General features: G+C 38.0%; 2 protein-coding genes across 5 annotated transcripts in view; one reads left to right on the top strand and one right to left on the bottom strand.

The window, feature by feature from the left end:
* Positions 1 to 7695, top strand: part of MFSD14A (major facilitator superfamily domain containing 14A) — a 39279-nt gene extending 31584 nt beyond the window's left edge. For both annotated transcript variants that reach the window (XM_025417511.3, XM_025417512.3), the window contains exons 9-12: positions 2864 to 2976; positions 4259 to 4356; positions 5133 to 5296; positions 6375 to 7695. In XM_025417511.3, the coding sequence (XP_025273296.1) occupies positions 2864 to 2976; positions 4259 to 4356; positions 5133 to 5296; positions 6375 to 6581 (582 nt within the window). In that variant the 3' untranslated portion in view covers positions 6582 to 7695. The remainder of the gene's footprint in view (positions 1 to 2863; positions 2977 to 4258; positions 4357 to 5132; positions 5297 to 6374) is intronic.
* Positions 7696 to 7914: 219 nt separating this feature from the next.
* SASS6 (SAS-6 centriolar assembly protein) overlaps positions 7915 to 26918 on the bottom strand; it is a 43022-nt gene continuing 24018 nt past the window's right edge. For all 3 annotated transcript variants that reach the window (XM_025417508.3, XM_025417507.3, XM_025417509.3), the window contains exons 14-17: positions 25361 to 25489; positions 11975 to 12072; positions 9770 to 9864; positions 7915 to 9671 (exon numbers count right to left, since the gene is read on the bottom strand). In XM_025417508.3, coding sequence (XP_025273293.2) covers positions 9565 to 9671; positions 9770 to 9864; positions 11975 to 12072; positions 25361 to 25489 — 429 coding nt within the window. In that variant the 3' untranslated portion in view covers positions 7915 to 9564. The remainder of the gene's footprint in view (positions 9672 to 9769; positions 9865 to 11974; positions 12073 to 25360; positions 25490 to 26918) is intronic.

The following is a 26918-nucleotide window of genomic DNA, read 5'->3' as shown; positions in this document are numbered from 1 at the left end:
TAAAATTTACTTTCCAGTGCAACCAGAATAAAACCTAGACTTGACGTGACCTCATTTTGTCCCATGCTATTGAGTATGCTGCAGTCTTGGGCCTTTCGCACTTGGTGTCAACCCTTGCTTGGAGCACTCTGTTCCCTGAGATAGTCACACAGCGCCACCGCCCCCCTTCCCTTGTCCTCATTCATCTGTCACCTCAGAAGGAGAGGAGCCTCACCTTCCCATCCTGGTTCAAGCAACACCTCTATCACGCTACATCATTTCATTTTTTTTTTTTAATAGCAACTACAACCTGAAATTATTTTGCTAAACCAGTAAACTTATATCCATCTTTTCCCCAAGATGAAGTATTCTGTTTGCTGACCAGTACTTTGACCGATCCTCTGACCCTTGTGTCAGTACCCTTAGACCTAGAATAGCAGTGGGATATAGTAGGAGCTTGGCAAATATTTGGCTAACTGACCAAAACTGCTATCAGTTACCTTTTAACTAGCTGTGTACATCTTGGTTAGGTAACTCATTTAACCTTTGGGACAAAATGAGTTACACTAAATTAAGAAATACCAAATAAGGGCAGCCCCGGTGGCTTAGCGGTTTAGCGCCGACTTCAGCCCAGGGCATGATCCTGGAGACCCAGGATTGGATCCCACCTCAGGCTCCCTGCATGGAGCCTGCTTCTCCCTCTGCCTGTGTCTCTGCCTCTCTCACTCTCTCTCTGTCTCTAATAAATAAATAAAAAATCTTTTAAAAAAAAAACAAGTTTTGTCTAGCTCACTATATACTAAGTAATTTGTCCCATTATTATTGAGAATATTGTGACATATTTAAAATCACATACTTCCCATACTTATTAGGAACATACAGTAGCTGCTTAGGGATACAAACGTACAGATCCTTAAGGAAGGTTCCTGCCCTCAGAGAAAATCAGTGTTGCCAGTTAGGGTGTCCTGTATAAGGAAGTTTTTCTTTGCTACTTACCCTGGATGAGTTCCCTTTTGTGGTTGTGATTGTTGAGAAGAATGTAATCCAGCAAGGTTCCATGCCTTATGGAATGCAGTCTTAAACTAATGATTTAAGAGGAAATCTGAGAGAAGGAAACTGTGAGTCTTAATCATTCAAGAATCCTTATAAGAACCTTCATTTGCTTTCTGCTGGCTTGTGATTATAGCTGATTAAACTCAAATGATGGTCTCAATTTAAAGAATCTTATTATTATTTTTTAAGATGTTATTTATCTATTCATGAAAGACACAGAGGCAGAGACACAGGCAAAGGGAGAGGCAGACTCCCTGTGGGGAGCCTGATGCAGCACTGGATCCCCAGACCCGGGATCACGATCTGAGCCAAAGACAGCTGCTCAACCACTGAGTGAGCCACCCAGGCATCCCAAGAGTTTTAAACTTATATTTGATAATTGTATATTTACGTCAGCCAGTCATCAACTAATGATTTCCTGAATTATTTTCACTTTTTCCTCTTTATTTTTACTAGCTATCATAATACATTTCATATTTTCATTAGAATGGCAAGAAATATCGTCTGACACCCTCAAGTTAATGCCAAATTTCTATTAGCTTTGAAAGAAAAGGAAAACCTATCCAATTCCTATATTGTTTGTTTGTTTATTTATTTATTTATTTATTTTTATTTATTTATGATAGTCACACAGAGAGAGAGAGAGAGAGGCAGAGACATAGGCAGAGGGAGAAGTAGGCTCCATGCACCGGGAGCCCGACGTGGGATTCGATCCCGGGTCTCCAGGATCACGCCCCGGGCCAAAGGCAGGCGCCAAACCGCTGTGCCACCCAGGGATCCCTATTTATTTATTTTTAAAGATTTTATTTATTTATGAGAGATAGAGAGGCAGAGACACAGGCAGAGGGAGAAGCAGGCTCCACGTAGGGAGCCCGATGCGGGACTCGATCTCAGGACTCCAGCATCATGCCCCGAGCTGAAGGCAGACACTCAACTGCTGAGCCACCCAGGTGTCCCTGTTGTTTTTTAATTTAAATTCAATTAATTAACATGTTATTGGGTTCAGAGGTAGAGGTCAGTGATTCATCAGTCTTACACCCAGTGCTCATTACGTCACGTGCCCTCCTTAATGTCCACCACCCAGTTATCCTGTCCCCTCACCCTCACAATATTATTAAACACTTAATATGTGCCGAGCACACACTTCATGTAAATCTCATCTCATCTGTCCCAGATGGCAAAGTTTTGAAGTAAGTACTATTATTGCCATTTTGTAAGAGACAACTGTTCCAGAGTGAAGTAACTTGCCCAGGGTCACACAGCGAAGAGCTAAGATTATGATCCAGGCTCTTTCCAGACTGTTCTTATGCTGTACTTTCCCAAATCACACTTGTTGTACCTGTTTACTGTTTGTAAAAGCATCATGCTTTCAGCAGTAATTTTTTTTTTTTTTTCAGCAGTAATTTAGATGAAGGATGTAGAGTACGTCCATCAGGAATTTTGTTTTGTCAGGGAGAAGAATATGGACCCTAAAAACCTTAGAGCTATCACATAACGGATCTCCAAGTCCTAGTTCAAACCTTTTGATGCTGTTGCTTACAATCTCTGATTTGTCGGTCGAAATGTACTGAATAGAAAGTTCTTTTCTGTTTTCAGTCTTTTTCCCTGAATCTGGATCTGTGTCAGCAAAGGGACCTTTCATTCGCTCTGTATGACCTGGAGTAATGGTCTCAAGATACATTTGGGGCAATTGTTGAAAAGCCAAAATGTAGAAAAGTGGTAGTAGTCCTTATTCTATTACAGATTGAAGGAAGTCACCAGGTATTTTTTATTTTTATTTTTTAAAAGTTCTTTTCTGGTAAACCGTTCTATTCTGGTTTTTCTTTTCTAGACCATAGTCTTGAGTTTACTTATGCGGTCAATTGGAAATAAGAACACCATTTTATTGGGTCTAGGATTTCAAATACTACAGCTGGCATGGTATGGCTTTGGTTCAGAACCTTGGTAGGTATATTTTAATTTTAAAAATTTTGATGTTTGCCTTTTTTTTTCTGCTTTATTGAAGTATAATTAACAGACTTTTTCTTTAAAGATTTAACATGAGCACGCATGTGAGTGGGGGAGGGGCAGAGGGCAAATCCCCAGCAGACGCCCCCAGAGTACAGAGCCCCACGTGGGACTCCATCCCAGGACCCCGAGATCATGACCGAGCCGAAGTCAAGAGCCACCCACCCAGATGACTGAGCCGCACAGGCTCCCCTAATTGACAGACTTTTATTACATGCTACTCATGAGGCTTGTTATTATGAAGCTTTAATCTGTCCCCGACTATGCTTTTTATTTTCTCTCAAAATGTATATAATACAGATTCCTTGTGTATTTGTATATTCTAGAATGGCTTGAGGATAGGAAGGTGTGACATTTTATACCTAATGTGACAGATTAGATTTTTAAATATTAGTTTCTAAATCTCTACTAAGCATTTAATCTGTATCAGTCTGTCATTAGGATAAAACAGGCGCGCTCGAAGCTGCGAGGCCCTGTAAGCTACTGTTAGTTACCTTGTTTTTCTGGTTAAAAATAAAAGTTAGAGCATCATCAGTGATCACCACTGATGAGAGACCAGAAGTTCATCGAGGAAGGCCAATTGTTTTGGTCCCAGCTTCATGCCGGAGAAAAGCCTCTTTGCTTTTTTTGCCAGTCCAATTTCCTGCAGGGTGATGGGCTAGTAGTGACGTGGACGTTAGGCTGGCGTGCACACACCTTTACACTCAGCTGGGCCTGAACTCCAGTTCCCACTAATGTTTCACTCACCTGAACATTCTCTGTTTGGATTTGGATAGGAGTAAGCATCAGGAGTGGGTTTTGATGTTTTGTTTTCCTGGCTAGTTTTTACAAAGAGGTGCTCACAATTTAAATTATCTAAAACATTTCAAGTATCAAGCCCAGAATGTCCAAGGTTTGGCTTAGGTCACTGTGTTCACACTGAATCACAAGTCTGGGGGAACAGTGTGCAGGTTCTCGCTGGCTTGGGAAACCTGCAACGAGGGTTCTGGGTGTACTGCACGTCCCGCGTGTTATTCTGGGCGCACTTCCCATCCCCCACCACTCAGACCTTGGAGTGACTGCCCGGAGTTCCACGGGAAGGGAAGGACGAGGCCAAGTGCAGTTCTCCTTTGCCCGGACCACAGCCATCCTGCAGGAACAGCTGCCTGGGTTCAGGTATGCATTTTGACGGACCGGCACAGTGGAAAACGTACTTTTGTTTTGCTGCGTTTGGTTACAGGATGATGTGGGCTGCTGGCGCGGTAGCAGCCATGTCCAGCATTACCTTCCCGGCCGTCAGTGCCCTTGTCTCACGAACTGCTGATGCTGATCAACAAGGTGAGTTGGTTAGAACCCATGATACTTAAAAGCCCAGAATATTCTGATTATATGTTCTGTCTCCCTCCTAAGTACAGGATTGTAAGTCTACCTTCAGAATAAAGATTTTAAAATTGTTTTCACTGTTAAGAGGAAAAGCTGATGCCGGGGTAGTGTCCTCAGGTGGCTGTATAGAACCATGTCCCTCACTCTGAAAACGGGGCTCGTGTTTTTGCTAGAAAATCTACTGATGTAGGTCGGCCACCTTATATTCACTGTGTTTACTATGATGTGCTTGACACCTTGGACTTAAGTCCCCCTTTTATTTGGATCTTCGGTTTCAGTTATCTAAAGACCTTAGAAAACATTTTTATCTTAGGCTTTTGTGTTAGGAATATTTAATTCTCAAAGCGCTAACAGATAATTCTTTGAAGAGGATGGGTTTTATCTAATCATAAGGAAGGAAAGGGGTGTTACAACAGAGCAGCAGCGATCACTTGGTTGATAAATGAGGAAGGAAAGGCCTGTGGCCAAAGCAAATTGCATTTTAAATTTGAGAAAAGCATAACTCAAACTCTGTACCTGATTTAATGGGGTCTTCGCATCCGGATAGGTCGGGTTTACCTCATCTCACATTTGTATCCGTTTACTTGGTAAAGCTGATGGCTTCTAAATACTTTTTAATGCCATCTTGGCAAACCGCTAGTGTCTCCTTAGAGGTTTGGTTTTGCAGTGACTTCAGTTTGTACTGGGATAAAAATTAGCGGTGCATTACAGAATTTGTGTAAACAATTTAGGTGTTGTCCAAGGAATGATAACAGGAATTCGAGGATTGTGCAATGGTCTGGGACCAGCTCTTTATGGATTCATTTTCTACATATTCCATGTGGAACTTAAAGAACTGCCCATGACAGGAACAGACTTGGGAACGAACACAAGCCCACAGCACCACTTTGAACAGGTAATTCTTCACTCACGTGACAAAAAAATATAGTTCATTTGGCTGGACCGAAAGATAAATGGTTTTGGGTCACTAACTTTATGGGAGATTTTAGATCTGCAACACTTAAAAACCAAAGCCGAAGGGACCGTGCTCCCCTGTATGCCCCTTTTTGCAATCAGCTGTACCTGCTTTTTCCCTCCGAGAATGTAAGAATTACTTAGATATTCTAGTTTGCAACGGTACGCCCCGCGGCCCTGGCAACAGCCAGCTGCCCATCGCCTGCCGCCTGCCTGTGCTGCTGTCTCTTGCCAGACGCTTCCGTATCACACAGGTGCCCTGTGGGAAGCCTGCCTGCTGTAGGAAAAGTCAGTTAGGTGCCGATGACCATTTTTGTTCACTTGTTTGCTGTACAACTGAATATTAACGGCAGACATCCTCATTTTAGCCAATACAAACAGCGCCTCAGTTCCTTGCTTGTTTAGCAGAGTGCCAGCTAAGGCACTCTTAGCCTCTAGCCAGCTAAGACTACTTTTAAATAGAATGTTTGTGGGCTGTACACAGGTTAGACTGGCTATGCAAGTTTTTGCTAAGAATGAATGTAACTTTGGGCTAAAACAAAGGCCTTTTTGATTCTTATGGTAACAGCATTAGCTGTGTGTTTCCCTCACTTATTAGTTACTAGAGAATATATTCAGCTTTTCAAAGAAAACGGTCACAGATTCTGCTACTGTAGTTAACAGTGTGTGCTACTTAATTTTGTTTTTGAGGTCTTCCTGTTGAGCTAATGAGGTGAAGGCTCAGAGGATGTGTTCAGATTTTGTGCTGCAACTGACGGTCTGTTTTTGCATTGGCTGTTTTAAAAAAAATCTTTTGGCTCTGTTCCTTGGATCAGTTGTTATCCTCAGAATTTTATAGTGAGAGTCTAACAGTGTCCCTTTTCTCCTGAAAAGCAAATGCATTTTCTAACTGTGGCTCTGATGAAGAAAGAGAGGATCTTGGCTTAGAATTCATAGTAATTTGAGATTACTACAGGATAAGCAGTTTTTAAGAGCAGAGATGTCTGCGTGAAAATCCTAATTATCTTTTTCTTCCTCAGAATTCGATCATCCCTGGCCCCCCCTTCCTCTTTGGAGCCTGTTCCGTACTGCTGGCTCTGCTTGTTGCCTTGTTTATTCCAGAACATACCAATTTAAGCTTACGGTCCAGCAGTTGGAGAAAGCACTGTGGCAGTCACAGCCATCCTCATAGTACACAAGCGCCAGGAGAGGCCAAAGAACCTTTACTCCAGGACACAAACGTGTGATGACCGAAATCAGGAAGACTTTTCTATCACACCCAGGTCTTAGTTTTCACCTATAGTTCTGGATGTACATTCCATTTCCATCTACAATGTACTTTAAGATTGTCTTAAGAAATGTATCTGCATGAACTCCGTGGGAACTAAAGAAAGAACCAGAACCGGACAGTTTTCCAAAGATGTTACAATTTCTTTTGAAAAGAAACCTTTTGTTTATTAGCACCAATTTCTTGCCACTAAGCTTTTTGTTTTATTATACATCCTTTAATTAAAAACTATATACGTACCTTCTTAGATACTAGCAACGTCTCTGCTACCATTTCCTTCAGGTGTTGAGCTTTAACTTTATTTATGCTGACTCACAGCGAGACAGAGTACGTAGTACGGTTATGCACCTGTTCGTTTTAACATTGTAAAATCTTGGGTCAAATAATTCAAAGCCTTAATGCAGATGTACTAAAGTAAAGAAATGGTAAATGAATTGTTTGCATTAAAAAAAAAACACTCAAGAAAATTGTACTAAATCTGAATCATGTTTCAAGCTTGTTTGTAGTAGTTTTATTTTAAATATTCACCACTGTTTTTGAAATGAGAAAATATCAGCCATTTAGAATTTAAATTGGGGTAGAGTCTGTAAATCTAAATGCTGGCTCGAATCTGTTCCCCAGCTACTTATACCACTATTCTTTTAATGTTTGCATAATCATAAGAACCTCAACACTTGAATACATAATCTAAAAATTATATAGTAAAGCTGGTAGCCTTGAAAACGTCAATGTGATATCTATATGTAGATAAATATATATAGTGGCCTTTCAGGACTGTCACAGTAACACTTTATTTACAGAGCTAATGTTTGTCCTAAATTTTCAGGACCCTAGAAGAGAGCTTTATACAATTACTGATGTGAATTTCTCTAAAGTGTATATTTTTGTGTCCAGTTATATTATTTAAAAAAGTGTTACTTTGTAAAAATTGTACATAAAGTATTGTATAGTTTACACTGTTTTCATCTTGTGTGTGGTTATTGCTCAATGCTTTTTAAACTTGGAACATTCACTATGGTTAAATAAGGTCTTAAATGTAAATATTCTGTTAATAAAATTAAATATTTTAATGATTTTTTTTTAAAAGAAAGTCTTGATCTGTGATTCCCTCTGTAAGGTCTGTTTTGGCTTTATTTGTTACCTTAATCATTTTTACAGTAACAAATCAAAGCTTTACACCTTTCTCCTTTCAATCCCCTTTTTTTCTCCCTCACTACAAAATACTCCTGTAGGAAGACAAAACGAAATTAAATGGAATTATTTAAATTCTAAGCACAAAGCACAGTCAATAGTTGCAGATCAATCCGGTTTGTTTTTATATACACGTCATACTCCATAAATACTTTATTTAACAAAGCTCAGTTTACAGAAATACATTAAGTGCGACCTTGTGATTATTAACACATGTACAACTGTACACTGCAGAACTGCAAAACAATTTCAAATAAAAAAGAACTCCCTGTATGTCATAAATCCCATCCAAACCCTGTCACAATGTTTTTTATATATTACATAATATTTACAGGAAAAATTCTAAAATCACCAAGAGGCTACTTTCCAGATTATTAGTAAGTACTTTCAAGTTACTGTAACCAAGTATTCTTACTAATACTCCTATATTAAAGTCACTGCCCAATAAGAGTTACTAAATTTTTTAGGATAAACCCCCTAGTTAAGACTGCAACTATCAGCAGAGTTTCAATGTATCATAAGACTCCATACTGTGGCCTCAGAAAAATATTAGCAAATACTAGATTCTTTGTCTTATCATGAACCCAGTGACATTGGTATTAATATATTGAATGTCTCCTCTGTGTAGTAAAGTTCTTAAAAAGAGTTTTTTAAATATCACATAAGCGTTAGCAATCTTTGCAAAAACTGATCTATAGGTTTCATAAGAGAATGCCACTTGTATTGGGTGGTCATCAACAACAAAACAAAATAGGGATCCCTTGATTGGGTGAAATTTTTTTAACCTAATTTTTTACAAATACTTCTTACTTGAAACTGGTTACAGGAGAGAGAAAAAAGTAACTTTTAACAGTTACTTATTTTGCCTACTTTATTAAGCAAACATTAAAATGAACCTGCTCTGATATTATAAATACAATATTCATGATGTTCTTATTTAGTACTAATTTTTAAAACATTCCACTAATACAGATTTAACTGCATAACTAATAAAACTCCAAAGAAAGAAAAACCAGGTGAGTGTGGACTTTCCAGTAAGCATTAAAATCGTATAAACTTTGCAGCTCAAATGATTTAAAAGCACTTTATACCTAATCTGGTCATAAAAATACATTGTCCAAATTATTTTTATAATTTATCAAAATTACTTAGTAGACTTGTTCAATAGCTAATTTAAAGATGTTAACAAGGAAAATATTTACTTGCTATGAAGGATTAATTTCATTCACTGAAGGTAATTTTAGGACTTTTCCCTTTACTGTAAATATCAATAATATAGATATCTTTGGAGGTAATCATTTTCCCTCATAATTTTCAGATGTCAAATTTAAAACTTTTATTTTACCAATGAAAATAAAGGAATTATTAACATTCTTTGGCTTCATATTATGTCTGAGCAGGTTTTCATTTACCTATATACTCAATATGACTAGAATGTCCCTTATTAGGATCAACTCTTTCCTTGGAACTTGAGAATTTCTAAGGACTCATTTAATAAAACTCCTACTATTATTCTAAAATACCATGTTCCAAACTAAAGTGTCATTTACTCAGAATCTTCACTCCAAGCCCACCAAGTATAAAACTGGCTCCTCTAGCTTGCCATAAGACAACAGCAGTACTTTAAAAAGGATCCAAACAATCTAATAATTTTTCTAATTGAAACTTGCTGGCTTAGGATCTGTTCATGTTATTTTTAAACCATGGGGATTTCTAAAAGTTCAATAAAAAATAAAAAGATAACACTAGCATTAACTGTTTGTTAACTGCCCAGGGAAGTATGCTGAAGATGGAGAAGGGAGCACTGCGGGTTTTGAAGAGGTCTGTAAGGCTCCTAAAGTGCCATCTTTTTGATGGTCTGCAAATGAGGACAGAAAAAGATTATTTGTATTCACAAGTTTTTATATAATATGGTCAAACCACAGCATAAAATCCATTTCAGAAATGTCTTCTCACCTGGATTATTGAACAGGTTTTGGCTGAGCCCACGTAAAGGAATGCTATCTTCCCTTTTCTTCAGGTATTTGGATTCCAGCCCTAAATTTGCACCACTTGAAAGGAAAATAGTATTTATTTTAATAAAGACTTATTTTCACTTTAATAGGTATTTTTGAAGGTTTGTCTAATCTACAGATACACATATATAAAAATAAATACAACTTTATAGCTTTGTTCAAAAATCATTCACTGGTTTCTTAAACAAGTAATTTATCCATAAACCTTCCCTAAGGAAGCAGTATAATAAATAACACTAATAAATTGAAGAGCTAAGATAAAGAATATAGGGGAAATGGAAACTCTAGTACTATGAAACTAAGACAGTAGTGCATAAGTGATACGTGATGAATGAAAACACATTTTCATGCTTCAAGAATATCCTTACTACTTAATAATTTCTATCTCCTCTCATATTTAGAATACGAGTAAGGGGCACCTGGGTGGCTCAGTCGGTTAAGTCTCCGACTTGATCTCAGCTCAGGTATCGATCTCAGGGTTGTGAATTCAAGCCCCATGTTGGGCTTCACGCTAGGTGTGGAGCCTACTTTAAAAAATATTTTTCCTTTGCCAAAAGCTCTTCAAAATTTTATACTACTTCAAAGTTATTAATATGCACTATTAAAATAATGAATTCTAGTCAGATGAATACAAATACAAAATTTTGGAAAAGCATGGGGGGCATTTATGTAGTTGTGTTTTTCCCCTTTCCACCACCATATTCCTTTCTCTAGTAGTTCCTTATAACAAGAATTTAAATGGTCTTTTTCTAATTTTCAGAAAATAATTGGGTAAAAAGGTGTTGCCCTCAATTTTAACTTTTCTTCTTTAACCTTTGATACCCACTGCCACTTTCTCCTAGATGACAATGGAAAAAAAAACAATTATCAACCGAAAATACTCAAAATAGCTGAACAGTACTAATTTTATGGACACATGATTATGTTTGATTTTGTACCACAAATATATTTTCTGCAAGTAACACTGCTCTTGGTAAGTATGACAGAGTTAAATACATAAACCTGGCATTCTATCATTAACATGAATTCCAGATGCTCTGCCTGCTGAACAAATGTGAAAATAAATAGAATACATACACTTCCAGACTTCAAAGAATTCTGCTTTCTTAAAAGAGAGGCTCACGAACTAGTGTAATACTCATGTTGGTGCCAATTTTAGAGAAGCCAATAAATAAGAGTCGGAGAATTAGGATAAGAACTGTTAGTCACTTATTCTGCAATATACTGGAATGAGGATAGCTCACTGATAATGAGTTGTCAGCAGACAGGCCTTAACGTGATTAAATTTTAAGTAAGAAGAATAAAAAAATATTACAAACATCTGTTAATGTACCAGAGCGACTACGCAGAGACAGGTTTCCATGAGTTGTTTAATTTAGTCACAACTCACTGATGCAACAAACTTCACTCTGTAAAACTTGTGTAAGATCTAAAAAATAGGAAGCCATTTCTGAATAGGCAAAACAAGTCACAAATTAAAGATTACTTTGGTAGGTATTAATCTCACAACCTTGTTATTCTTAGCAAAGAATTCTAGCAGTTTAAAATAGCTGACTTCTGGGGCACCCGGTAAGTCAGTTGGTAAAGGGTCTGACTCGGTTTCTGTTCAGGTCATGATCTCAGGGTCCTAGGGTGGAGGTGTCAGACCCCCTGCTCAGCAGGAAGTCCGCTTCTCTCCCTCTACCTTCCACACTGCACGTGTGCTCTCTCTCTCTAAAGTCATGAAGTCCTTAAAAAATTAAAAAGTTAAAATACAATAGCTGGCTTCTCAGAGTACTTTACAACAGAAGCATTAATTCAGAAAGATGGAGAGCTTCAGAAGCAGACACAGCCAAAAACAAAAACCACAGAAAAAGGAGTAAGATTTCTATCTACTTGCCCAAAAGCATATGAAAGGTAAGCTCTTCAGTTACGTAGGAAACCTCTTAAAAAATAAATTTTACTGTATGTTAAACTGTATCCTACAGTTTAAAAAAAATATGGGATATCTCTAATAGATAAAAGGAATTCAGCTTCAATCTCACTGATGAGCAACTTACAATGTCATAAATGAATTAGTTGGGCAAAGTTTTCAAACACTGATAAAAATTATTTAAGATGACCTTCAAAATTACAAACATTAAATTTTATGCCAACAAATACTTACTTTTCCTTATCAGTTGAGCAAGGCATACTAATGGTTGTTCCTGACTGAACATCTCCTAGTGACGTATTTGGTTTTGTAAACTGCAAGTTAAAATGAACCTGTTAAGAGGGAAAACACCTCATTAGTGAGAACGGAGGTGCACTAACACTGCATTAGTGAGAACGGAGACAGGTCCATGCAGAGACAGGTGAGGTGGTTACATTTTTTTTTCTGATAACTCTAGACCACAGAACAGCTTCAACATGAATGTTCTAACACAAGCACATTTGCTTGAGATTTAATAACAACAAAGAATTCTACATCTCCTTGTCAAAAACATTCCTGTGATAGAAGATGAAGAGCGCAAAATGATTCTCTTAACAATAATTTTGAAGCCAAAATAAACATTAGTAGAGCTGATCCCTGAACAACATAGGTTTGAACTGGTGGTCTACTTATACACGGATTTTGGCCCGTAAGTATGGTACAGCCAAATGAGGTACCGTGTGTCTCCTCATCCCCATCCAAAGTTAGCGAAGCTGGATCCTGGAGTAACACCTCCTCCTTGTCCACTACCCAGAAATGCAGAAAACTTCCTTCTATGCAACATCTTAGGGAAGGCGGAGCACCCCTCCATCTCTCTAGGATCTGCTTTCTAAGCTGTCCACTTGGCTTCCTACATGGTTCTAAGGCAGCTTCCGCCGACAGGACACGCTGGCAAGAGGTGAGCCGCTGATCCCTGGGGTATTAGCTCACCAACCTGAAGAACATTCAGGCTGGTGGACAGCACCCCTCCCTGCCATCTGCTCTGCATTGCAGGCTTCCTCTTGTCACCCTGGGGTCCTCCCAGCCCCACTGGTGATGTGGTATCCTTCTGAGATCCCTGGCCAAGTATGATCAGTGGCTGGCCCTGCCACTTCAGCAAGAATCCCTCTCCAGAGCTGGTTCCTTCACTGCCTCTCAGCTCACGGCTTCAGTGAACTACCCTGCACACAGGTAGTGGGATGAGGAATGCTGAAAGCAGGAGAGAGTCCTGATGTTCAGCCTACCCGGTACCTTTCTCTGCCCTCCCTTTGCTTATTGTCATTTGGCAACTGCCCCCTTTTCAATCAATATAAAATACATCTGTAAGGGGTGGGGTAAAAAAATACATAATATATTAGAAATACGGTAGTTAACTTTGCCGGGAGTCAAAAGTTATACGCAGTTTTCAACAATGTAAGGGTTAGTTAACTTTGCCGGGAGTCAAAAGTTATACGCAGTTTTCAACAATGTAAGGGTTGATGCCCCCAAACCCCAGCACAGTTCAAGGGTCAACTGTACAATAAATAAGTATTACAGTTCTAAAAGTGGTCTCCCAACTTACCACAATGATGCATATATCTCATGCATTCTGAGAATTATTTCATTTTCAAAAATTTTCAAAGTCTGTTATATTTAAGGATTCTAAAAGAAAGCTAGGAATTTGAATTTTTTTTTCTTTTTTCTTTTTTATTTTATTTTATTTATTCATGATAGGCACACAGTGAGAGAGAGAGAGAGAGAGGTAGAGACACAGGCAGAGGGAGAAGCAGGCTCCATGCACCGGGAGCCTGACGTGGGATTCGATCCCGGGTCTCCAGGATCGCGCCCCGGGCCAAAGGCAGGCGCCAAACCGCTGCGCCACCCAGGGATCCCGGAATTTGAATTTTAGAACAATCAAAAAGTAGGGGCGCCTGGGTGGCCCAGTCAGTTAAGCAGCCAGCTCTTGGTTTTAGCTCAGGTCATAATCGGGCTCAGGCTCTGCACTCTACAGTCTGCTTCTCTCCCTCTCTGGCTCCCTCTGCCGCTCTCTGTGGCTCTTGCTCTCTCCCTTCCTCCCTTCCTCTAATAAAAAATAAATAAATAAAATAAATCTTTAAAGCAATCAAAAGTAATCCAAGAATCTATATAAAAATCAAAACTAAAACATGTGACTGAGGTTTCACACCAGAAATTTATAAAGAGGTTGCATATTAGAAAAAGGTATACATATAAATCACCACACAGGCTAAAAAAAATCATGACTACTTGCATACTAAAGGAAAAGGCATGAGAAAACTATTTTTAGAAAAAGTCACAATAAAATAGCAATACACAGATACTAACTTTATAGGTTAAAATTATGAATTAAGAAGGTATATGCTAATATACCTATCAAGGTTCAATATTCCAAAGACATTTTAGTTCTCCCTACAGTAATCTATGCATTTCACATGATAACCTTAAAAAGAAAAAGGATTTTTTAAAGTGAACAAGCTGATTCTAGTATTTCCTACAGAAAAATAAATATGGAAAAGAAATATTAAGAAAGTATCAGATATCAATTCATAAGACACAGGCAAAAATCAAAAATTAGGAAACTGAACAAATTAAAAAGAATGGTCTCAAATACTAAACACCACGTAATAGTACACAACTGTGATCTTTGAGAGAAGTGTGATACCTACAAGCCTTCTAGCTTTCCAAGTAGAGGCATTTTTTTACCTAAATTTTTACCTAAATTAAAGTACAGAGGGAAATCATAAATGCCATATGGAAGAGATCAGGATCAGAATTTAGGGAGGTTGGGATGAGTGGAAGTTGCAAAGTGGAATTCTGATGAGAAAGAAGCTATAAACGTGTGCCTTGGTGGCTCAGTCCGTTAAGCATCTGAGTCTTGATTCTGGCTCAGGTCATAATCTCAGGGGTGTGAGACTGAGCCCCATATCATGGAGTCTGCCTGGGATTCTCTCTCCTCTCCCTCTGCCTCTCCCCCTGGAGTACTGAAAGGAAGTAACGAAAAAAAAAAAAAAAAGTGAAATAATGACCACAATTTTCTAAGCTGTCAACCATTAACCCCTGATAACAAGTCCTCAATAAAAAGCCCTAAGCGGATAATGATATACATGAACCACATCAAGACACAGCAGAAATAAGATCTTGGGGGGAAAAAAAAATCAATGAAAAAAAGAAAATCATAAAAGTACCCAGAGAAAAAAGTCACTTTCTAAAGAAACTCCTTTAAGTGCAAAAGAAAAGGCCATAATTAGAAAATTAGGAAAGGAAAAACTTTCACAAAAACAAAAAAGCAAACATACACTAAAGGTAATAGAGCAATTACTTATGAAGTTAGTATGAAGATTAGAAGACAAAAGTAGTAAATTCAATTATTGCTAAAAAAGAAATCAGTTGGGGGGGGTCACACTTGGGTGGCTCAGTCAATTAAGCATCTGACTCTTGGTTTCAGGGGAGGTCATGATCTCAGGTCAAGAGATTGAGCCCCATCCCATGTCAGGCACCATGCTCAGTGCAGAGTCTGCTGGAGAGTGGGATTTATTCCTAGGATGCAAGGATGGTCCAATATCTGCAAATCAATCAATATGTGAAATACCACATAAGCAAAATAACTAAAAATCACATGATCATCTCAATAGATTAAGCAAAAGCATTTAAGGAATCCAATATTCATTTATGATAAAAATTCTCAATAAAGTGGGTCTGGAGAAAACATACTTCAACATAATAAAGGCCACATATGACAAACCACAGCCAAAATCATACTGAATGGTGAGAAACTGAAACCTTTCCCCATCAGGAAGAGCACAAGGATGTTCACTCTAGCTACAGCAATCAGACAAGAAATAAAAGGCATACAAACTAGTAAGGAATAAGTTAAAACAGTCACTATTTGCAGATGACATGATACCATACCTAGAAAACTCTAAAGACTACAAAAAAACTATTAGAATAAGTAAACTCAGTGAAACTCCAGGACACAAAATATACAGAAATTGGTTGTGTTTCTTGTTGGGCTGGCGAGATTGGGGACCTCAAAACGGCCGACCCCAGGCCAGCAACCTCCCAATAAAGCCGCCTTGCTGCCCCACCCCCATCATCCCTGCCACTGCCTTGCCTTGCCGCCCTACCCTAATTTAGCTTACAAAGACCTGTAACCCGGGATCCCTGGGTGGCGCAGCGGTTTGGCGCCTGCCTTTGGCCCAGGGCGCGATCCTGGAGACCGGGGATCGAATCCCACGTCGGGCTCCCGGTGCATGGAGCCTGCTTCTCCCTCTGCCTGTGTCTCTGCCTCTTTCTCTCTCTCTGGGTGACTATCATAAAAAATAAATAAATAAATAAAAATAAAAGATTTACAAAGACCTGTAACCCTTGCCCTAATCGAAATGCTGCCCTGCCCCCATCTTCCCCGCTAAAAACTCTTTATAAACTCCCCCTGCGGTTTGCCTGGGTGTGACTTCCCGGACTCGGGCCTCTCCAAGTGACAGAACCTCGCCCAGGAGTGTTCCCCATTAAAGCACTCTCGAACCTACTGCCTGGCTCTGCTGTCTTTAATTTTCTCCACCAGTCATTAGAAGAAAACCTAACATTTCTATACACTAATAATGAGGTAAGAGAGGGAAATTAAGAAAACAATTCCATGTACCCCTATGTTTATCATAGCATTATTTACCCAGTCATAGGAACAGCCCACATGTCCATCAACTGATGAATGGATAAAGATGTGATATATATTTACACAATGGAATATTATTCAGCACAAAAAATGAAATCTTGCCATTTGCAACAACATGAGTGAAGCTATAATGCTAAGCAAAATAGGTCAGAGAAAAACAAATACCCTATGATTTCATCCATAAGTGGAATTAAGAAACAAAACAAGCAAAGGGGAAAAAATAAGAAAGACAAACTGACTCTTAATTATAGAGAACTGATGGTTACCAGAAGGGGGGTGGTGTGAGGGGATGGGCTAAATAGCTGATGGGTATTAAAGAGTGCCCTTGTGATGAGCACTGAATGATATGTGGTTTTGAATTACTATATTGTACACCTGAAACTAATATAACACGATGCCAACTTGAATTAAAACAAAACAAAACAAAAAAACAAAAGTGGGCAAATAATCTGAATAAGCACTTCTCCAAAAGAAATATACAAATAGCCAATAGAATATGAAAAGATGCTCAACATCACTGATCATTAGGGCTATACAAATCAAAAGTACAAGGAGATACCACACCCATTAGGATGGCTATTTAAAAAAAGAGAGAGAGAGAGAGAGAGAGAGAGAGAGACAAGTGTTGGCAAGGATGTGGAAAAATTAGAACTCTTGTACATCATTAATGGGAATGTAAAATGGTACAACTGCTATGGAAAACATTATAGCAGTTGCACAAAAAATGCAAAGTAGAAGTGCTACCAGCAATTCTATTTCTGATTATATACCCAAAAGAAATGAAAATAGGGCTTGAAGACATATTTGTTTGAAGACATATTTGTACACCTATGTTCATAGAAGCATTATTCTTAACAGCTAAACACAGAAGCAACTTAAGTGTCCATCAACAGATAAGCAAAATGTATTATATAGAATGGAATATTATTCAGCCCTATAAAGGGAGAAATTTCTAATGTATGCTACAACATGGATGAACCCTGATGACATATACTAAGTGAAATAAGCCAGTAACAAAAAAACAAATACTATATGATGATTCAACTTTATATGAGGTACTTAGAATAGTCAAAATCAGAGACAGAAAGTAGAACTGGGGTTACTAGGAGCTGGGAGGCATGGGGGAAATGGGGAAATTATTGGTTAATGGGTATAGAGTTTCAGTTTTACAAGGTGAAAAGAGTTCTGGAGATGGTTGGTGGAGATGGTTGGACAACACTATGAATATATTTAAAACATTGCCAGTGTGTACACAATTTTTAATTCTAAACTTTAAAAAGATTAAGGGGCGCTAGGTGGCTCAGTCGGTTAAGTGTTTGACTTCGGCTCAGGTCATGATCCTGGGATCCTGGGAATCAAACTCCACCTCAAGCTCTCTGCTGGGCAGGGAGCCTGCTTCTTCTTCTCCCTTTGTACCCCCACTCATGCTCTCTCACTCAATCTCAAATAAATAAATAAATAAATATTTAAAAAGGTTAAAACAGTAAATTCTATGTTATATGTATTTTACCACAGAATTTTTTTAGTACACTACAAAAGCTGAATTTTACTGTGTGTAAATGATACCTCAATAACCTGACTTAAAATGTAACTGGAAAGTTCTGAAGCTCATCAATAAAATTTTAGGGGCACCTAGATGGCTTCATCAGCTAGGCTTCTGACTTTGGCTCAGGTCATGATCTCAGTGTCCTGAGACTGAGCCCCACGTTAGGCTCCACACTCAGCGGGAAGTCTGCTGCTCCTTCTTCCTCTCCCTCTACCTCTCCCTTACTCATGTGCTCTCTCTCTGAAATAAATAAATAAAATAAAGTTTTTTAGATACACTGAATGAAACCCATGGATGAAAATTAAGCATCTTAGGGATGCCCAGGTGGCTCAGCAGTTGAGTGCCTGCCTTCAGCCCAGTGCATGATCCTGGAGTCCTGGGATCGAGTCCTACCATCAGGCTCCCTGCATGGAGCCTGCTTCTCCCTCTGCCTTTATCTCTGCCTCTCTGTCTCTCATGAATAAATAAAATCTTTAAAAAACAGAAAACAAATCCATTTACAATTGCATAAGGAAGAGTGAAATAGGGCAGCCCGGGTGCCTCAGCGGTTTAGCGCCACCTTCAGCCCAGGGTGAGTTCCTGGAGACCCGAGATCGAGTCCCATGTCAGGCTCCCTGCATGGAGCCTGCTTCTCCCTCTGCCTGTGTCTCTGCCTCTCTCTCTCTGTGTCCCTCATGAATAAATAAATAAAATCTTAAAAAAAAAAAAAGAGTGAAATACCCAAGAATAAACTTAACTGAGGAAGTTAGATATACCCTCTGAACACTATCAAACACTGGATGAAAGAAACTGAAGACTATACAAACAAATGCAAAGATGTATCACGCTCATGGACTAGAAGAATATTGTTAAAATGTCCATAATACCCAAAGCAATCTACAGATTCAGTGCAATCCCTATCAAAATATCAACAGTAATTTTCATAGAACTACAACAAACAATACTAAAATTTCTACAGAATCACAAAAGGCACTGAGTGGCCAAAGCAGTTCATGAGAAAAAACAATGCAGCTGGAGGTACATTTCAAGATATACTACAAAGCTATAGTAAAACAGTGTGGTACTGACACAAAAATAGACACACAGATCAATAGAACAGAATAGGATATGCAGAAATAAACCCATCCTTATATGGCCAATTAATCTATATCACATGATGTAAGAATATATACCAGTGAGGCAAAACACAGCAGACTCTTTAAATGGTGCTGGGAAAACTGGATAGCTACATGCGCTAGATTCAAACTGGACTACACTCTTAGACCACACGCAAAAATAAAATGGATTAAAGACCCAAATGTGAGACCTGAAACTGTAAAACTCCTAGAAGAAAATACAGCCATTACTCTCTTAGCAACATCAGCCTTAGCAACATTTTCCTGGATAGGTATCTCAAGGCAAGTGAAATAAAAGCAAAAATAAACTAATGGGACTACACCAAAATAAAAAGCTTTTGAATAGAAAACTATCAACAAAACAAAGAGACCACCTACTGAATAGAAGATATTTGCAAATGCTACATCCAGTAAGGGGTTAATATCCACATATAAAAGTGTCACAACTCAACACCAACCTCCCCCCACAAATAATCCAATTAAAAAATGAGCAGAGAAACTGAACAGTTTTTCCAAAGATATACAGGTAGCCACATGAAAACATGCTCAACATCACTATTTATCAAGGAAATACAAATCAAAACCACAATGTGATATAACTTTACACCTGTCAGAATGATCAGTAACGAAAAGACAAGAAAGAACAAATGCTGGTAAGGATGTGGAGAAAGGGATCCTGGGGTGGCGCAGCGGTTTAGCGCCTGCCTTTGGCCCAGGGCGCGATCCTGGAGACCCAGGATCGAATCCCACGTCGGGCTCCCGGTGCATGGAGCCTGCTTCTCCCTCTGCCTATGTCTCTGCCTCTCTCTCTCTCTGTGACTATCATAAATAAATAAAAAAATTTTTAAAAAAAGATTAAAAAAAAAAAAAAGGATGTGGAGAAAAAGGAAACCTCAAGCACTACTGATGGGAATATAAATTGGTGTACCACTGTGGAAAACAGTATGAAGGTAAACAGTATGAAGATTCCTTAAAATATTAAAAATAGAAATGCCATATGAATCTGGTAACTCCTACTGGGTATTTACCAAATGGAAAAAAGCATGGACTATTTATGCTTAAATATAAAACCACTCGTGTACAAACAAACATACACATACACATATATATTTTTGTATATGCTTTTAATATATTTGGATTATATCAAAAGAAACTCCAGAGTCATCTTCTCTGAAAAGACAACTAGGGACCGTAGGACGGACATTTAGACAGTTATATCCTTTTGTGTATTTGGTAGCTTCTCATGCTGATATATTATTTTTTAAAACAGTTACCACAAAATAAGCAAAAATTAATTTGGAACCATCTGGTGAATGATGTGGTTAATCAAACTGAGAAATGCTATCTCTAGGTAAAATCTGTCTCTGAATAAACATTGTGGGCTAAATACTATCAAGATAAATCAATCATCTAATCTTAGATAATACTCTCTCATTACAGAAAAATCTCCCACATAAACTTCAAGATGAAATCTGATCATCACTCTAAAATGTTTCAGCTAGGGTGGCTCAGTTGATTAAACATCTGACTCTTGATTTCAGCTCAGGTCATGATCTCAGGGTTGTGAGACTGAGCCCCAAGTAGGGCTCGTGCTAAGTGGAGCCCACTTTAAGATTATTCTCATTCTCCCTATGCCCCTCCACCCCCTGCTCACTCTTTCAAAAAAATTTAAATTAATACAAAATGTTTCAGTGATATTATCATTAAGTATTTTCCTTGACATCAAATAGCATCTTAGTTTTTGTTTTTTTTTTTTAAAGATTTGGAGGGAGAGCAGAGTGAGAGAGAGAACATGAGCAGGGATGAGGGGCAGAGAGAGAGAGAGAGAGAGAGGGACAAGCAGACTTCCCACTGAGCAGAGAATATGATGCGGGGCTCAATTCCAGGGCCCTGAGATCATGTCCTGAGCCAAAGGCAGACACTTAAACCACTGACCCACCCAGACATCTCAAGTAACATGTTTTTCATAATACTTTAATAGATACTGTAGTTTGCAATCATAATGGGGTTTTCACCACAAAATGTAAGCACCAAGGACTCCTGCGGGGTAGCTCAGTGATTGAGTGTCTGCCTTCAGCTCAGGGCGTGATCCCAAGGTCCCACATAGGGCCCCCTGCAAGGAGTCTGCTTCTCTCTGCCTGTGTCTCTTGTATCTCATGAACGAAATAATGAATGAATAAAATCTTTTAAAAAAATGTAAGCGGGATCCCTGGGTGGCGCAGCGGTTTGGCGCCTGCCTTTGGCCCAGGGCGCGATCCTGGAGACCCGGGATCAAATCCCACGTCGGGCTCCTGGTGCATGGAGCCTGCTTCTCCCTCTGCCTGTGTCTCTGCCTCTCTCTCTCTCTATGTGACTATCATAAATAAATAAAAATTAAAAAAAAAAATGTAAGCACCATATTGGTAAGGACTTGGTCTTGTTCACTGCCATGTCTCTTGTAACTAGAACAATGCTTGTCTATATTAGGCATTCATTAAATATTTATCAAATGAATGAATCCTTGGTGATTATTGTCTTCAAAAATAAAGGAGAAATTATTTTGTTTATCTTGCTTTAATATTACAAAATGTTCTATTTGACAGCATGGCACAATCTTTCAAAATACTTTGTATTTCTTTCAGCATGATTTGTTCTTGTTTAATTTAACTCATGTAATTTTATATCCTCACAGTTAAACACCTACTTAACTGTACTAAATCTTAACAGTAACATTTAAAGGCATCAGGTATAAAAGTTTCAATATCATGAAATAAAATGATCTTATTTTTACTACAACTAAAAAGATGATGTTTTAATCACTGTAGCTGCTAGCACAAGACTACCTAGATCAGTGATCTCCAAAGTAGGCAGTGATTATGACTACACACTGAGGTAGGAGAAGAAAATGTTATAAATTTAATATATATATTTTTAATTTCACTCTTTAATTTCTAAAATTTGAATATTATATTCATAGATAACATAATGAAGCAGTTATCCAATCAAATGTATTAACTCACCTAATCCTCACAATAAATCCAGTAAGGTAGATAAAAAATTATTGCTCCACTTTATAAGAGAAGACACTGAAGCATGAGAGAAGTTTCTTCTTTTTTGTTTATGTTTCAGTGGCTGGCCCAATTCACATATAAAGGCAGGATTTCTTTTTTTCTTTAAGATTTTATTTATTTATTCATGAGAGACAGAGAGAGGCAAAGACATAGGCAGAGGGAGAAGCAGGCTTCCTGCAGGGAGCCTGATATGGACTCAATTCCAGGATCCAGGGATCACTACCTGAGCCAGATGCTCAACAACTGAGCCACCAGGCATCCCTAAAGGCAAGATCAACTCTAACATCAGATTCCACCTTCTTAACCACTAAACAATGCTGTTAAGTACATAATACAGTAGTTGAGTAGTATATGCATACAATTCACAAATAAATAAATATTCCTGTATTAGAGGTTCAAGCTCAACGTGTTTTGTTTTAGGTTTCCTTTTGTTTTATAACTTTTGGGGGTACATGATCAAAAGGATACAGAGATAAGTGATATAGGAAACCCTGAAAGCCTTGTTCCTATGTTTAGGAACATCCTTGTTACAATGATTCCTCCAATTCCAGAACTATAAAGGTAATCTTGTAAGTGATATTGAGACCTATAAACTAGGTAACTATCTGGAAAGTAGTATTTCTTGTCCTCACATTGGATATTATATATATTCTTGGAAAGCTGTTTAAAATTAAAAAAAAAAAAAGAAAAACAGTGTGGAGGCTCCTCAAAAAGTTAAAAATAGAACTACTTTATGATCCAGCAATCACACTACTAGGTATTTATCCAAAGGATACAAAACACTAATGCAAAGGGATACATGCATCCCTATGTGTATAGCTGAATTATTTATAATAGCCAAGATATGGAAATAGTCCAAGTGTCCATCAGTTGATGAATGGATAAAGAAGATGTGGTATATATACACAATGGAATATTATACAGCCATAAAATTAAATCTTGCCACTTACAGTGACGCAGATGGAGCTATAGAATACAATGCTAAGTGAAATATGTCAGATAGAGAAAGACAAATACCATATGATTTCACTCATATGTGAAATTTAAAAAACAAAACACAGGAAAAAATGAGAGTGTGTGTCAAAGCAAGAAATAGACTTAATTGGGCAGCCCGGGTAGCTTAGCCGTTTAGCGCCACCTTCAGCCCAGGGCCTAATCCTGGAGACCCGGGACCGAGTCTCTATCAGGCTCCCTGCATGGAGCCTGCTTCTTCTCCCTCTGCCCGTGTCTCTCATGAATAAATGGATAAAATCTTTAAAAAAAAAAAAAAAAACTTTAAAATGAAATGAAAAAACAATTCAATAATATTCTCAAGAAAAATATTAATCCCAAGATGCAATCACATTTGAGTATATTAAGAAACAATAATATTCAAGAAACAAGTGTTGGCAAGGATGTGGAGAAAAAGGAACCCTCATATACAGTTGGTGAGAACACTAACTGATGCAGCCATTGTGTGAAACAGTATGAAGGTTCCTTAAAAAATTAAAAAATAGAATTACTGTATGATCCAGTAAAATTCCACAACTGGGTATTTACCCAAAGAATATGAAAACACTAATGTGAAAAGATATGTACACCTCTATGTTTACAGCAGCATTATTTACAATAGCCAAATTCTGGAAGGAGCCCAAGTGTCCACCGACAGATGAAAGGATCAAGAAAATGTGGTATATATATATACAATGTGATATTGCCCAGCCATAAAAAAGAAATGAAATCTTGCTATTTGCAACAACATAGATGGAGTATGTGAAATAAGTCAAAGAAAGACAAATACCACATGATTTCACTCATGTGGAGCTTAAGAAACAAAACAGAGGAGAAAATAAAGAGACAAACCAAAAACATATAGTTAAAAAGGCTTTTTTAAAATAAATATTTTATTTATTTATTCATGAGAGACATACAGAGAGAGGCAGAGACATAGGCAGAAGGAGAAACAGGCTCCCTGTGGGGAGCCTGATGCGGAGCTTGATCCCAGGATCTCATGTTGAGCCAAAGGCAGACGCTCAACCACTAAGCCACCCAGGTGCTCTAAAAAGACTTTAAAAGTTAAAAAGAAGCATAGGCCTAAGCAACACAGTCAGCTTATTTGTAGGGCAGCCCGAAACTAATTTGATAAAGGGTTTATAAAAACAAATTCAAAGTCCTCCATTCAAAATATTGTTTTCAGGGGCGCCTGGGGTGGCTGAGTCAGTTAATTAAGCCTCTGACTCTTGATTTTTGCTCAGGTCATTATCTCAAGGTCACAGGATCAAGCCCACATCAGGCTCCAGGCTCAGCAGGAGGTCTGCTTGAGATTCTCTCACTTTGCCTCTCCCCTCCTTGTGCACACTCTCTAAAATAAATACATCTTTAAAAAAAAAATCTTTTCAAAATTGTTTCTATGATTTACAAAACAATCAATTTTGACCTAAACTTAAGAATGAAAATAGAATCAGTGGCTGGTCTGGGATGCCTGGGTGGCTCAGCAGTTGAGCATTTTTGGCTCAGGGTGTGATCCTAGAATCCCAGGATGGAGTCCCACACTGGGTTTCCTGCATGGAGCCTGCTTCTCCCTCTGCCTGTGTCTCTGCCTCTCTCTCTGTGTCTCTCATGAATAAATAAGTAAAATCTTAAAAAAAAAAAATCAGTGGCTGGTCTGGGTGAATTATTGTGAAAATAAAATTATAATACATGTGAAAACAATATATAAACCTAAGACATTAAGTACTAACAATGATGATGAAGAACTCAAGTGGGTAGAAAAAAATCTCAGCAAATATCACATTGAAGGAAATGCTAGTTCTATGCTATTTAAGAAAATGTTGCCAGAACTACATTTTAGAATATGCTATAAGTCTACCTTATCACACCTTAAAGTCCTGGCAGTAAAATCCAAAAATGTCACCATAGCTAATACATCAGCAGTATGAGGTCAGTAATTCTAGTTAGGTTTGAGAATTGTAATAGAGAATGAATAAAAATGGAAAACGGTTCAACAGGGATAAATAAAATTTAAGGAGAGTAATGTCCAGCTTTTTATAAATTATAGTGACTCAAGAAATACCATATAGTACAGGTAGTACTTCCTATAAGCATAAACTAGATATTCTGGAATATATTTATCTATTAACCTAATACTTAGCAACTGACCAAAACACTAATAAATCTTTAAAAGAAAAAAATTTGTTACTAGCTTGCTATATTTCCTCCCAAAAAAGTATTAGTTAATTTGTCTACCTTTGGTCCTGAAATTGGGTGGTTGGTATTTTTGGCAGATACAGGATGAGGAAAGTTATTCTGGAATGCATATGCAGAGGAGATAGGATAACCAATCCCAAAACTTGGGTAAGTCAGTCTACCATCAACCTAAAAATAAAAACATAAAAAGGTAAGGATGAGTTATTAGTTCTAAATAGTATTTACTGATCTATGAGACACTGTTATAATACTTAAAAACACTATCTTTAGAGGCCAATTTTATCATGACAACACAAAACTCTGCTTTAATAATAAATAATAGCATGAGACTAGGATATCTAAGCTTTCTTAAGGAGTGGCCTTGCAAGCTTAACAAAATGAACCACTGGACCTGTCTTTGAAATGACTTCAAATGACCTCTCTGAATTACCTTGGTTCCCTATAGATCTTCCATTCCCGAAAATGGGATGGGGGAAGGGTGGAGTCATAGATCAATATGCCAATCAGATACAAAATAAAAATAATTTTCTGCCAGAATGAGAACAAGGTATGTGTTCTTAAATGGACTGATTCTGACAGTAATTTGCTTTGCCACTAATTTTCAAATATAGTGACAACACCATTAACTAAGGTCATGAAAAGAGTTTATAAGAGAACTGAAACACAAACCTTAAGAAGCAACTGTATAAGATCACTGGCTACACAACAAAAACACCTTTTACGTAGCTATTTATCATCAATTCAGAAGGTTAAGATTCAAATTTCTTCAAGTTGTAATTCAGTGCTAGGTACTTCTTTCCACACCTTTTTCCAACTTAGCAAAAATCTATTCTTTTAAACATCAAGTCAATCTAATTTATAAATACAGTTAGGTATTTGCATTTTAAATCCTCTGCCAATGCTCTCCAACAAATGACTACCAGAAACATGTCTATATGTGTACACCCTGGGTTTACTGCTCCTTGCAAACAATGGAGACTGCATACTGTGGGAAATCTAGTAAGAGGGGGTGTGACAGTATGTAGGTGTTAAAAGGGACTTTATTAGACTTATGTGTTAGGTGTTTCAAGGAACAGTTTAATAAAGTGTGGCCTTGTTGTGGTTCAGATGCTATCTGGAAATGGGGATAACTGTATGACTCAGTATCTGAAATAAATCTTATTAGGTAAGTATTAATGCATTGAGGCCAAAACCGTAGTTGGTAAAGAAGGAGCAGTAAATCATGTTAGCCAAGACGGGAGAATGTTTCCCATTTTGTGGTTTAGCAATGTTCCTTTTTTTTTTTTTTATTGTGTTCAGACATGATTATGATGTGATCCTGTTTTTGTCTTGATCTGTCACAGTCACAGAGTGGCCTTGCCTGATGTTGATATTCTGTGAAATTATTTATGTTCAACAGGAGAGCCCCAAGACCTAGTTGTGAGTGCTAGGCTAGCTCTCCTAGCAACACCAGGGCCTTGGTGATAGTACCAAGCCAGCTCCCAGATGTAAGGAGTTGCTCTTCTTTTTCTCCCAATTTCTTGCAAGGAAAAAGCAAGAGACCTGGTCCTGGGAGCTAAAAACCTTAAATCTCATTAACTACTTCCTTCTAGAAACT

The sequence above is a fragment of the Canis lupus genome, chromosome 6 (assembly GCF_003254725.2).
Source record: "Canis lupus dingo isolate Sandy chromosome 6, ASM325472v2, whole genome shotgun sequence".
Lineage (NCBI taxonomy): Eukaryota > Metazoa > Chordata > Mammalia > Carnivora > Canidae > Canis > Canis lupus.
Note: the sequence above shows the minus strand (reverse complement) of the source record. Positions and strands in the feature narration are given on the sequence as shown.